The sequence below is a fragment of the Oncorhynchus gorbuscha genome, linkage group LG01 (assembly GCF_021184085.1).
Source record: "Oncorhynchus gorbuscha isolate QuinsamMale2020 ecotype Even-year linkage group LG01, OgorEven_v1.0, whole genome shotgun sequence".
NCBI classification, from domain to species: domain Eukaryota; kingdom Metazoa; phylum Chordata; class Actinopteri; order Salmoniformes; family Salmonidae; genus Oncorhynchus; species Oncorhynchus gorbuscha.
In genome coordinates this window covers 5398641-5412815 of record NC_060173.1, presented here as the reverse complement: position 1 = coordinate 5412815, position 14175 = coordinate 5398641, and the positions used below count along the sequence as shown (strand labels likewise).

The 14175-nt window shown below is 46.8% G+C and overlaps 1 protein-coding gene across 1 annotated transcript in view; it reads right to left on the bottom strand.

Moving 5' to 3' along the window:
• Positions 1-936: 936 nt before the first annotated feature.
• The window catches only part of LOC124031991 (protogenin A-like), a 66999-nt gene continuing 53760 nt past the window's right edge, over positions 937-14175 (bottom strand). The window contains exons 13-19 of the mRNA XM_046343902.1: positions 12191-12318; positions 11316-11486; positions 6586-6774; positions 4334-4457; positions 2869-3016; positions 1217-1323; positions 937-1076 (exon numbers count right to left, since the gene is read on the bottom strand). Coding sequence (XP_046199858.1) covers positions 962-1076; positions 1217-1323; positions 2869-3016; positions 4334-4457; positions 6586-6774; positions 11316-11486; positions 12191-12318 — 982 coding nt within the window. The 3' untranslated portion in view covers positions 937-961. The remainder of the gene's footprint in view (positions 1077-1216; positions 1324-2868; positions 3017-4333; positions 4458-6585; positions 6775-11315; positions 11487-12190; positions 12319-14175) is intronic.

Genomic DNA, 14175 nt, shown 5'->3' with positions numbered 1-14175 from the left:
AAAGAAGCGAGAAAGGTGGGCTGCTTCAACTGAAAATAAGCCACATTCAGGTTGGGTAACCTATCATCAGGACGAGCCTGCTGACTGGGCCGTGGCCTGGGCAGGATAAACAGCTTCCTCAGCCGAGAGGGAACAGGGATGCTGGACGGTGGCCTGGGCAGGATGCTGGACAGTGGCCTGGGCAGGATGCTGGACAGTGGCCTGGGCAGGATGCTGGACAGTGGCCTGGGCAGGATGCTGGACGGTGGCCTGGGCAGGATGCTGGACAGTGGCCTGGGCAGGATGCTGGACGGTGGCCTGGGCAGGATGCTGGACGGTGGCCTGGGCAGGATGCTGGACGGTGGCCTGGGCAGGATGCTGGACGGTGGCCTGGGCAGGATGCTGGACGGTGGCCTGGGCAGGGCCTGGGCAGGATGCTGGACGGTGGCCTGGGCAGGATGCTGGACGGTGGCCTGGGCAGGATGCTGGACGGTGGCCTGGGCAGGATGCTGGACGGTGGCCTGGGCAGGATGCTGGACGGTGGCCTGGGCAGGATGCTGGACGGTGGCCTGGGCAGGATGCTGGACAGTGGCCTGGGCAGGATGCTGGACGGTGGCCTGGGTAGGATAAGCAGCTTCCTCAGCCGAGAGGGAACAGGGATGCTGGACAGTGTCATGACCAGGCTGGTGGAGACCATGGTGGTGACGGTAGGGAGGTCTTGGTGGCGTCACCTCAGATTCCACTTTAAAACCAGGCTTTTCTTCTTCTTCCGTCTCTGGAGTTGGGCTGTCATCTAACTCTGACCCGAAGGACAGAGGCCTGGAGTTACGGCCTGAGGTGGCGGTGGACGGGTTGCTCATCTCATTACTTATCTCTTCGTTGGAGTAGTGACCAGAGTCTCCTGTCTCCCGACTTCCGTCGCTGGTCTCAGTAGTTCCAGAGCTGTTTCCCTCACTGAAGCCCCCGGAGCTCTCCAAGTCCCCTAGTGGCCCAAACAGGATATGCAGGCTGGAGGGCTGGAGGGGAGGCGCACCTTCCTTCTCCTCGTAACACAGAACGGTCTTCCCTGCCTCGTACAGACGTGCTCTGTTCTCAGCCTAGAGATGAAGGAGAGGAGAGATATTTGTTCGTTTTGTCAACGTATAACAAATGACCAATACTCAATACTGTAAACTCCATGTTGAAGACTGGTATTTTGATAGCAGCAACATGATTTGGTTCATGTCTGAAGACCGACCTGGCTTGTAGTTCTATTGCATCTCTCCTTCTTAAAAAATGCCATCTCTTACTGCGGTTGATACCGCAGACCGGGCCGGCTCCTGTAATCACCAGGTTTGTCCCACCCTGAAAACAGAGAGAGAACCAGATTAGAGACAGATAAAGGCATAGAGTACATTCAGAAAGTATTCAAACCCCTTTACACTTTTTCCACATTTTGTTACGTTACATCCTTATTCTAAAATAGATTCAATAAATAAAAAAATCCTCAGCAATCTACACACAATACCACATAATGACAAAGCGAAAAAACAGATTGTTTTTCATTTTTTTTCTTCAGATTTACATAAGTATTCAGACCCTTTGCTGTGAGACATGAAATTGAGCTCAGGTGAATCTTTTTTCCGTTGATCATCCTTGAGATGTTTCTACAACTTGATTAGAGTCCACCTGTGGTAGATTCAGTTGATTGGACATGATTTGGAAAGGCACACAGCTGTCTATATAAGGTCCCACAGTTGACAGTGCATGTCAGAGCAAAAACCAAAGCCATGAGGTCGAAGGTATTGTCCGTAGAGCTCCGAGACAGGATTGTGTCGAGGCACAGATCTGGGGAAGGGTACCAAAAATATTCTGCAGCATTGAAGTTCCCCAAGAACACAGTGGCCTCCATCATTCTTAATTGGAAGAAGTTTGGAACCACCAAGACTCTTCCTAGAACTATACTGAAGAGGCTCGTCATAAACATTTAAAAAACGTAAACGCTTTTCCAACCTTACAAAAAAATAAAAAATAATTCCAAAAGGAATTTTCACAAATCTTCAAACTAAATTCAGCCTGTAACTAACTGAGCAATCGGGGGGAGAAGGGCCTTGGTCAGGGAGGTGACCAAGAACCTGGTGGTCACTCTGACAGAGCTCCAGAGTTAATCTGTGGAGATGGTTGTCCTTCTGGAAGTTTCTCCCATCTCTGCAGCACTCCACCAATCAGGCCTTTATGGTAGAGTGGCCAGATGACAGACCACTTGGAGTTTGCCAAAAGGCACCTAAAGGGCTCTCAGACCATGGAGAAACAAAATTGAAATCAAGATTGAACTATTTGGCCTGAATGCCAAGCGTCACATCTGAAGGAAACCTGGCACCATCCCTACGGTGAAGCATGGTGGTGGCAGCATCATGCTGTGGGGGTGTTTTTCAGCAGCAGGGACTGGGAGAATAGTCAGGATTGAGAGAAAGATGAACAGAACAAAGTGCAGAGAGATCTTTGATGAAAGCCTGCTCCAGAGCTCTCAGGACCTCAGACTGGGGCGAAGGTTCACCTTCCAACAGGACAACGACTCTAAGCACACAGCCAAAAGACAACGCAGGAGTGGCTTCGGGACAAGTCTCTGAAAGTCCGTGAGTGACACAACCAGAGCCCGGACTTGAACCCAATTTAACCCGATTTAATACATTTGCAAAAAATTTAAAAACAAACATTTTTTTTTTTGTCATTATGGGGTATTGTTTGTAGGTTGATGAAGTTGATAAAATGTAATCCATTTTAGAATAACGCTGTAACCTAACAAAATGTGGAAAAAGTGTAAAGGGGTCTGAATACTTACAGTATATGACATAAATACAGTCTCATACATACACACTCATGGCCTGTGTCTGTGGAGTCATGTCTCACCTTGGCATCAATGAAGTGAGGTGCCATCATGGGCATCAGGGCCTCTATGTTCTCAGCCTGGTGTTCATTGGCCAGGGCCAAACCAGTATGTGGACCATGGGTTCCCTCAGCGTTCACTACGTCCATGATCTTACAGATGGAAGATTTCCTATTGGAGCAAAGAGTAGAAGTTAGGGGACAATATAAAATAATCTATTGGAAGAGAGTTCTTTCAAAAATGGCTGAAGCATTAGAATGAGTAAATGGACTATAGTCTGAGAAGAAGAAGAAACAGAAACAGTTAAAACAGAAGAAAGAGATGAAGAAGAAGAAGAAACAGTTAAAACAGAAGAAAGAGATGAAGAAGAAGAAGAAACTGAAGAAGAAGAAGAAACAGAAGAAAGAGAAGAAGAAGAAACAGAAGAAGAAGAAACAGAAGAAGAAGTAGAAACAGAAGAAAGAGAAGAAGAAGTAGAAACAGAAGAAAGAGAAGAAGAAGAAGAAGAAACAGAAGAAGAAGAAACAGAACAGAAGAAGAAGAAGAAAGAGAAGAAGAAGAAACAGAAGAAAGACAAGAAGAAAAAACAGAAGAAGAAGAAACTGAAGAAACAGAAGAAGAAGAAGAAACAGAAGAAGAAGTAGAAACAGAAGAAAGAGAAGAAGAAACAGAAGAAGAAGAAACAGAAGAAGAAGAAAAAGAAGAAGGAGAAGGAGAAGAAAGAGAATAAACAGAAGAAACGGAAGAAGAAGAAAAAAGAGAAGAAGAAGAAGAAACAGAAGAAGCAGAATAAGAAGAAACAGAAGGAGGAGAAGAAAGAGAAGAAGGAGAAGAAGAAGAAACAGGAGGAGAAGAAAGAGAAGAAGAAGAAACAGAAGGAGAAGAAGAAGAAACAGAAGGAGAAGAAGAAGAAACAGAAGGAGAAGAAGAAGAAACAGAAGAAACAGAAGAAGAAGAAACAGAAAGAGAAGAAACAGAAGAAGGAGAAGAAAGAGAAGAAGAAGAAACAGAAGGAGAAGAAGAAACAGAAGAAAGATCAGAAGAAACAGAAGAAGAAGAAACAGAAGAAGAAGAAACAGAAGGAGAAGAAGAAACAGAAGAAACAGAAGAAGAAGAAACAGAAGAAACAGAAGAAACAGAAGAAGAAGAAACAGAAGAAACAGAAGAAGAAGAAACAGAAGAAGGAGAAGAAGAAGAAGAAACAGAAGAAGAAGAAGAAACAGAAGAAGAAGAAGAAGAAGAAACAGAAGAAGGAGAAGAAAGAGAAGAAGAAGAAACAGAAGGTGAAGAAGGAGAAGAAGAAGAAACAGAAGGAGAAGAAGAAGAAACAGAAGAAGGAGAAGAAGAAGAAGAAGAAGAAACAGAAGAAGGAGAAGAAGAAGAAACAGAAGAAGGAGAAGAAGGAGAAGAAGAAGAAACAGAAGAAACAGAAGGAGAAGAAACAGAAGAAACAGACGACTATTACTAAGATGGACATCGTGTAAATACCTGGATCTGCCTTTGCTGATGAGGATGATGGTACACATCACTATACAGGCCAGAGCGATGCAGACCCCCACGATGATACCGGTCATGGAATTCTGCTCCGTGTGATACTGGCCGTCAGAGAACACTGGAAGACATGAGAAATCATGTTACACTGAGTAATCACATCAATTTAATAACTCTACCTACATGTACATATTACCTCGACACCGGTGCCCCCTGTATATAGCCTCCACATTGACTCTGTACCGGTACCCCCTGTATATAGCCTCCACATTGACTCTTTACCGGTACCCCCTGTATATAGCCTCCACATTGACTCTGTACCGGTACCCCCTGTATATAGCCTCCACATTGACTCTTTACCGGTACCCCCTGTATATAGCGTCCACATTGACTCTGTACCGGTACCCTCTGTATATAGCCTCCACATTGCCTCTGTACCAATACCCCCTGTATATAGCCTCCACATTGACTCTGTACCGGTACCCCCTGTATATAGCCTCCACATTGACTCTGTACCGGTACCCCCTGTATATGGCCTCCACATTGACTCTTTACCGGTACCCCCTGTATATAGCGTCCACATTGACTCTGTACCGGTACCCCCTGTATATAGCCTCCACATTGCCTCTGTACCAATACCCCCTGTATATAGCCTCCACATTGACTCTGTACCAGTACCCACTGTATATAGCCTCCACATTGACTCTGTACCGTAATACCCTGTATATAGCCTCCACATTGACTCTGTACCGTAATACCCTGTATATAGCCTCCACATTGACTCTGTACCAGTACCCCGTGTATATAGCCTCCACATTGACTCTGTACCGTAATACCCTGTATATAGCCTCCACATTGACTCTGTACCGTAATACCCTGTATATAGTCTCCACATTGACTCTGTACCGTAATACCCTGTATATAGTCTCCACATTGACTCTGTACCGTAACACCCTGTATATAGTCTCCACATTGACTCTGTACCGTAATACCCTATATAGCCTCCACATTGACTCTGTACCGTAATACCCTGTATATAGCCTCGACATTGACTCTGTACCGTAATACCCTGTATATAGCCTCCACATTGACTCTGTACTGTAATACCCTGTATATAGCCTCCACATTGACTCTGTACCGTAATACCCTGTATATAGCCTCCACATTGACTCTGTACCGTAATACCCTGTATATAGCCTCCACATTGACTCTGTACCGTAATACCCTGTATATAGCCTCCACATTGACTCTGTACCGTAATACCCTGTATATAGCCTCCACATTGACTCTGTACCGTAATACCCTGTATATAGCCTCCACATTGACTCTGTACCGTAATACCCTGTATATAGCCTCCACATTGACTCTGTACCGTAATACCCTGTATATAGCCTCCACATTGGCTCTGTACCGTAATACCCTGTATATAGCCTCCACATTGACTCTGTACCGTAATACCCTGTATATAGCCTCCAGTAAGAGACTATATTCTGTTTGTTGTCTCCAACTGCAGTATGTTCAAAGTCCAAGATATGACAGGTCCAATGTCTCTCCAGTCCAACAACACTGACCACTAGCCTCTATACTAACTACAACACTCTCCAGTCCAACAACACTGACCACTAGCCACAATACTTACTACAACACTCTCCAATCCAACAACACTGACCACTAGCCACAATACTTACGACAGCACTCTCCAGTCCAACAACACTGACCACTAGCCTCTATACTAACTACAACACTCTCCAGTCCAACAACACTACAACAATACTAACGACAACACTCTCCAGTCCAACAACACTGACCACTAGCCTCTATACTAACTACAACACTCTCCAGTCCAACAACACTGACCACTAGCCTCTATACTAACTACAACACTCTCCAGTCCAACAACACTGACCACTAGCCTCTATACTAACTACAACACTCTCCAGTCCAACAACACTGACCACTAGCCTCTATACTAACTACAACACTCTCCAGTCCAACAACACTGACCACTAGCCTCTATACTAACTACAACACTCTCCAGTCCAACAACACTGACCACTAGCCTCTATACTAACTACAACACTCTCCAGTCCAACAACACTGACCACTAGCCACAATACTTACGACAACACTCTCCAGTCCAACAACACTGTGACAACACTCTCCAGTCCAACAACACTGTGACAACACTCTCCAGTCCAACAACACTGTGACAACACTCTCCAGTCCAACAACACTACGACATAACTAACCTGTGGTGTCTGAGGAGGAGCCGCTGCCTGAGTGCCTGGGGCTCTTCCCTCGGTGTCTAGACCCAGGCCCCAGGGCCAGCTCCACAGTAGTAGAGAAGGGCCCGTCTCCCACCTGGTTGGAGGCAGAGATCTTCACCAGGTAGACGTTACCAGGCTCCAGACGCTCCAGCAGGGCCATGGTGTTACTTCCTGTAGGGACAGCAGACAGGTTTTAGAGCGGACTGTAGTAGAATGCATATCATAACACAGCCATTCCCAAAACCCCAGACACAAATCTTGGACTGGTCAGATATGTCAGAATGGTTTAAATCTGCACTCAACGGACTCAAACAGTAGCTACAATAATAATAATAATAATATATGCCATTTAACACTCTGCTCTCAAAGCTTCTGCCCAAGCCTGTCTCCAGATCCTCCCCTTCCAAAAGGTCCACCTGTGTTTACAATTCCTCTGTAATATCTGGTTGTCTAACCATATCCTCCCTCTGCAGTATCTGCCAGTATCTAGCTGTTGCACTCACCCTCCCTCTGTAGTATATTCTGGTATCTAGCTGTTCCACTCACCCTCCCTCTGTAGTATATTCTGGTATCTAGCTGTTCCACTCACCCTCCCTCTGTAGTATATTCTGGTATCTAGCTGTCCCACTCACCCTCCTTCTGCAGTGTCTGGCTGATCCACTCACCCTCTCTCTGCAGTATCTGGCTGTCTAACCATCACATTCATCCTCCCTCTGCAGTATCTGCCAGTATCTAGCTGTTGCACGCATCCCCCCTCTGCAGTATCTAGCTGTTCCACTCACCTTCCCTCTGTAGTATATTCTGATATCTAGCTGTTCCACTCACCCTCCCTCTGTAGTATATTCTGATATCTAGCTGTTCCACTCACCCTCCCTCTGTAGTATATTCTGGTATCTAGCTGTTCCACTCACTCTCCCTCTGTAGTATATTCTGGTATCTAGCTGTTCCACTCACCCTCCCTCTGTAGTATATTCTGGTATCTAGCTGTTCCACTCACCCTCCCTCTGTAGTATATTCTGGTACCTAGCTGTTCCGCTCACCCTCCCTCTGCAGTGTCTGGCTGATCCACTCACCCTCCTTCTGCAGTATCTAGCTGTTCCACTCACCCTCCATCTGCAGTGTCTGCCAGTATCCGGCTGTTCCACTCACCCTCCCTCTGCAGTGTCTGCCAGTATCTAGCTGTTCCACTCACCCTCCATCTGCAGTGTCTGCTAGTACCTAGCTGTTCCACTCACCCTCCCTCTGCAGTGTCTGCCATTATCTAGCTGTTCCACTCACCCTCCCTCTGCAGTGTCTGCCAGTATCCGGCTGTTCCACTCACCCTCCCTCTGCAGTGTCTGCCAGTATCCGGCTGTTCCACTCACCCTCCCTCTGCAGTGTCTGCCAGTATCTAGCTGTTCCACTCACCCTCCCTCTGCAGTGTCTTCCAGTATCCGGCTGTTCCACTCACCCTCCCTCTGCAGTGTCTGCCAGTATCTAGCTGTTCCACTCACCCTCCCTCTGCAGTGTCTGCCAGTATCTAGCTGTTCCACTCACCCTCCCTCTGCAGTGTCTGCCAGTATCCGGCTGTTCCACTCACCCTCCCTCTGCAGTGTCTGCCAGTATCCGGCTGTTCCACTCACCCTCCCTCTGCAGTGTCTGCCAGTATCCAGCTGTTCCACTCACCCTCCCTCTGCAGTGTCTGCCAGTATCCGGCTGTTCCACTCACCCTCCCTCTGCAGTGTCTGCCAGTATCCGGCTGTTCCACTCACCCTCCCTCTGCAGTGTCTGCCAGTATCTAGCTGTTCACTCACCCTCCCTCTGCAGTGTCTGCCAGTATCTAGCTGTTCCACTCACCCTCCCTCTGTAGTATATTCTGGTATCTAGCTGTTCCACTCACCCTCCCTCTGTAGTATCTTCCAGTATCTAGCTGTTCCACTCACCCTCCCTCTGCAGTGTCTGCCAGTATCCGGCTGTTCCACTCACCCTCCCTCTACAGTGTCTGCCAGTATCTAGCTGTTCACTCACCCTCCCTCTGCAGTGTCTGCCAGTATCTAGCTGTTCCACTCACCCTCCCTCTGCAGTGTCTTCCAGTATCTAGCTGTTCCACTCACCCTCCCTCTGTATTATATTATGGTATCTAGCTGTTCCACTCACCCTCCCTCTGTAGTATCTTCCAGTATCTAGCTGTTCCACTCACCCTCCCTCTGCAGTGTCTGCCAGTATCCGGCTGTTCCACTCACCCTCCATCTGCAGTGTCTGCTAGTACCTAGCTGTTCCACTCACCCTCCCTCTGCAGTGTCTGCCATTATCTAGCTGTTCCACTCACCCTCCCTCTGCAGTGTCTGCCAGTATCCGGCTGTTCCACTCACCCTCCCTCTGCAGTGTCTGCCAGTATCCGGCTGTTCCACTCACCCTCCCTCTGCAGTGTCTGCCAGTATCTAGCTGTTCCACTCACCCTCCCTCTGCAGTGTCTTCCAGTATCCGGCTGTTCCACTCACCCTCCCTCTGCAGTGTCTGCCAGTATCTAGCTGTTCCACTCACCCTCCCTCTGCAGTGTCTGCCAGTATCTAGCTGTTCCACTCACCCTCCCTCTGCAGTGTCTGCCAGTATCTAGCTGTTCCACTCACCCTCCCTCTGCAGTGTCTGCCAGTATCCGGCTGTTCCACTCACCCTCCCTCTGCAGTGTCTGCCAGTATCCGGCTGTTCCACTCACCCTCCCTCTGCAGTGTCTGCCAGTATCCGGCTGTTCCACTCACCCTCCCTCTGCAGTGTCTGCCAGTATCTAGCTGTTCACTCACCCTCCCTCTGCAGTGTCTGCCAGTATCTAGCTGTTCCACTCACCCTCCCTCTGTAGTATATTCTGGTACCTAGCTGTTCCACTCACCCTCCCTCTGTAGTATCTTCCAGTATCTAGCTGTTCCACTCACCCTCCCTCTGCAGTGTCTGCCAGTATCCGGCTGTTCCACTCACCCTCCCTCTACAGTGTCTGCCAGTATCTAGCTGTTCACTCACCCTCCCTCTGCAGTGTCTGCCAGTATCTAGCTGTTCCACTCACCCTCCCTCTGCAGTGTCTTCCAGTATCTAGCTGTTCCACTCACCCTCCCTCTGTATTATATTATGGTATCTAGCTGTTCCACTCACCCTCCCTCTGTAGTATCTTCCAGTATCTAGCTGTTCCACTCACCCTCCCTCTGCAGTGTCTGCCAGTATCCGGCTGTTCCACTCACCCTCCCTCTGCAGTGTTTGCCAGTATCGAGCTGTTCCACTCACCCTCCCTCTGCAGTGTCTGCCAGTATCTAGCTGTTCCACTCACCCTCCCTCTGTAGTATATTCTGGTATCTAGCTGTTCCACTGCCCTCCCTCTGTAGTATCTTCCAGTATCTAGCTGTTCCACTCACCCTCCCTCTGCAGTATCTGCCAGTATCCGGCTGTTCCACTCACCCTCCCTCTGCAGTGTCTGCCAGTATCCGGCTGTTCCACTCACCCTCCCTCTACAGTGTCTGCCAGTATCTAGCTGTTCACTCACCCTCCCTCTGCAGTGTCTGCCAGTATCTAGCTGTTCCACTCACCCTCCCTCTGCAGTGTCTTCCAGTATCTAGCTGTTCCACTCACCCTCCCTCTGTATTATATTCTGGTATCTAGCTGTTCCACTCACCCTCCCTCTGTAGTATCTTCCAGTATCTAGCTGTTCCACTCACCCTCCCTCTGCAGTGTCTGCCAGTATCCGGCTGTTCCACTCACCCTCCCTCTGCAGTGTCTGCTAGTATCTAGCTGTTCCACTCACCCTCCCTCTGCAGTGTCTGCCAGTATCTAGCTGTTCCACTCACCCTCCCTCTGTAGTATATTCTGGTATCTAGCTGTTCCACTCACCCTCCCTCTGTAGTATCTTCCAGTATCTAGCTGTTCCACTCACCCTCCCTCTGCAGTGTCTGCCAGTATCCGGCTGTTCCACTCACCCTCCCTCTGCAGTGTCTGCCAGTATCCGGCTGTTCCACTCACCCTCCCTCTGCAGTGTCTGCCAGTATCCGGCTGTTCCACTCACTCTCCCTCTGCAGTGTTTGCCAGTATCTAGCTGTTCCACTCACCCTCCCTCTGCAGTGTCTGCCAGTATCTAGCTGTTCCACTCACCCTCCCTCTGTAGTATATTCTGGTATCTAGCTGTTCCACTCACCCTCCCTCTGTAGTATCTTCCAGTATCTAGCTGTTCCACTCACCCTCCCTCTGCAGTGTCTGCCAGTATCCGGCTGTTCCACTCACCCTCCCTCTGCAGTGTCTGCCAGTATCCGGCTGTTCCACTCACCCTCCCTCTGCAGTGTCTGCCAGTATCCGGCTGTTCCACTCACCCTCCCTCTGCAGTGTCTGCCAGTATCCGGCTGTTCCACTCACCCTCCCTCTACAGTGTCTGCCAGTATCTAGCTGTTCCACTCACCCTCCCTCTGCAGTGTCTGCCAGTATCCGGCTGTTCCACTCACCCTCCCTCTGCAGTGTCTGCCAGTATCCGGCTGTTCCACTCACCCTCCCTCTGCAGTGTCTGCCAGTATCCGGCTGTTCCACTCACCCTCCCTCTGCAGTGTCTGCCAGTATCCGGCTGTTCCACTCACCCTCCCTCTACAGTGTCTGCCAGTATCTAGCTGTTCCACTCACCCTCCCTCTGCAGTGTCTGCCAGTATCCGGCTGTTCCACTCACCCTCCCTCTGCAGTGTCTGCCAGTATCCGGCTGTTCCACTCACCCTCCCTCTGCAGTGTCTGCCAGTATCCGGCCAGCCAGGCCCTCTGTGAGGCGTACAGGATGGTGTAGTGCGTCACTGCCAAGTTGTTCTCCTCTGGTTCCCTCCAGGAAACCAGGGCCGTGCCGTCCTCAATCAGAGACACCCTCACACCTTTGGGAGGGTGGCTGGGCGCTGACCAACAGAAAAGGGTCATTTAAATATCTTAATTAGCTTAAATGTTCTCATTAATTATCATTTAAGCTAATTAAGATATTTAAATGACCCAATCAAAGCCAACTGTACTAGATCTCGGTCCGTCATCTAGTACAGTTGGCTTTGATTGGTGAATGTTATTGTGTGCACAAGGGTTCGCTGGTTCTCGCCCATCTCAAATAAAATTGTAATTTAAAAAAAAAAGTTTATTGGTCGCGTACAAAAACAGTGTCAGGTGTTACAGCAGGTGAGAGCAGATAAATCAGTGTGAACGGTGTCTGAATACACAATATAAATACCCGTTGTGTTCAGACAGTAGATCACTTGGAAGAAAATGGTATGTACAGTAAGTAGTAGGTATATTAGGATGAGCTAGAGTTGAGAATACAGTATATGCATATACAGTGAGTCAACAACAGTGTATATATACACAGAATATGAGGTGACCGGTGTTCTATGTGTTCTATGTGTTCTATGTGTTCTATCTATATACTAGGTTCATCAGTCTCAAGGTGCAGGGCAGAGAACCGGCCCGGAAACATCTCAGAGTAAACTGGGAAGGAAGCTGTTGATGTCACTTTAAAAAAAAAAGTTAAATAAATAGGTCCTGAAGGACTCTTTATCCTTGTTATCCTTGGGAAACGTGACATGATGCATCAGAAGAGAGGAAGAGGTTTGTTTACCTGCTGGTAGAGTCCTCTGAAAGACAACCGCGCTCCAGGGACTGGCCAGTTGGTCGGCATGGAGACGCACCATTAACTCATAGCGAGTGTTGGAGTCCAGGCGCTGTATCAGCACACTCTGGTTGGTACTGACGAGGACAAAACAGACATCCCAGAATAAATATTAGCAATCGTGACAGGGTTCAATGTAAAAAAAAATAACAATGTTGCACTTCAGTCTCGTGTCGGAAGAGAAGTAAAAGTGTAAAACTTTTACTCACTTTTAAAACTAAATTACCAAATGCAAATATCAATTTCCATGATTGGAATAATGAGAATGTAAAAGGACAATAGCATAGTAGTAAAGTACACTGCAACGTGTAGAAAGTGTTGGTCTCATGTTTCGTGAGCTGAAATAAAACACCCCAGAAATGTTCCATACGCACAAAAATAAAGCTTGTTTCTCTAAAATGTTCTGCACAAATTTATTTACATTCCTGTTACTGAGCATTTCTCATTTGCAAAGATTTATTCCCAGTCATGTGAAATCCATAGATTAGAGCCTAATGAATGTATTCCCAGTCATGTGAAATCCATAGATTAGGACCTAATGAATGTATTCCCAGTCATGTGAAATCCATAGATTAGGACCTAATGAATGTATTCCCAGTCATGTGAAATCCATAGATTAGGACCTAATGAATGTATTCCCAGTCATGTGAAATCCATAGATTAGGACCTAATGAATGTATTCCCAGTCATGTGAAATCCATAGATTAGAGCCTAATGAATGTATTCCCAGTCATGTGAAATCCATAGATTAGGACCTAATGAATGTATTCCCAGTCATGTGAAATCCATAGATTAGGGCCTAATGAATGTATTCCCAGTCATGTGAAATCCATAGATTAGGACCTAATGAATGTATTCCCAGTCATGTGAAATCCATAGATTAGAGCCTAATGAATGTATTCCCAGTCATGTGAAATCCATAGATTTAATGAATGTATTCCCAGTCATGTGAAATCTAATGAATGTATTCCCAGTCATGTGAAATCCATAGATTAGGACCTAATGAATGTATTCCCAGTCATGTGAAATCCATAGATTCGGGCCTAATGAATGTATTCCCAGTCATGTGAAATCCATAGATTAGGACCTAATGAATGTATTCCCAGTCATGTGAAATCCATAGATTAGGACCTAATGAATGTATTCCCAGTCATGTGAAATTCCTAATGAAGATTCATGTGGACCTAATGAATGTATTCCCAGTCATGTGAAATCCATAGATTCGGGCCTAATGAATGTATTCCCAGTCATGTGAAATCCATAGATTAGAGCCTAATGAATGTATTCCCAGTCATGTGAAATCCATAGATTAGGACCTAATGAATGTATTCCCAGTCATGTGAAATCCATAGATTAGAGCCTAATGAATGTATTCCCAGTCATGTGAAATCCATAGATTAGGACCTAATGAATGTATTCCCAGTCATGTGAAATCCATAGATTCGGGCCTAATGAATGTATTCCCAGTCATGTGAAATCCATAGATTAGAGCCTAATGAATGTATTCCCAGTCATGTGAAATCCATAGATTAGGACCTAATGAATGTATTCCCAGTCATGTGAAATCCATAGATTAGGACCTAATGAATGTATTCCCAGTCATGTGAAATCCATAGATTAGGGCCTAATGAATGTATTCCCAGTCATGTGAAATCCATAGATTAGGACCTAATGAATGTATTCCCAGTCATGTGAAATCCATAGATTCGGGCCTAATGAATGTATTCCCAGTCATGTGAAATCCATAGATTCGGGCCTAATGAATGTATTCCCAGTCATGTGAAATCCATAGATTAGGACCTAATGAATTTATTTCAATGGACTGATTTCCGCATGTGAACTGTAACTCAGTCAAATCAATTAAATTGTTTCATTCATATTTTTGTTCAGTATAATAATCTTAGAAGTAAAGTATTCTTCTTCCTCAACAGACT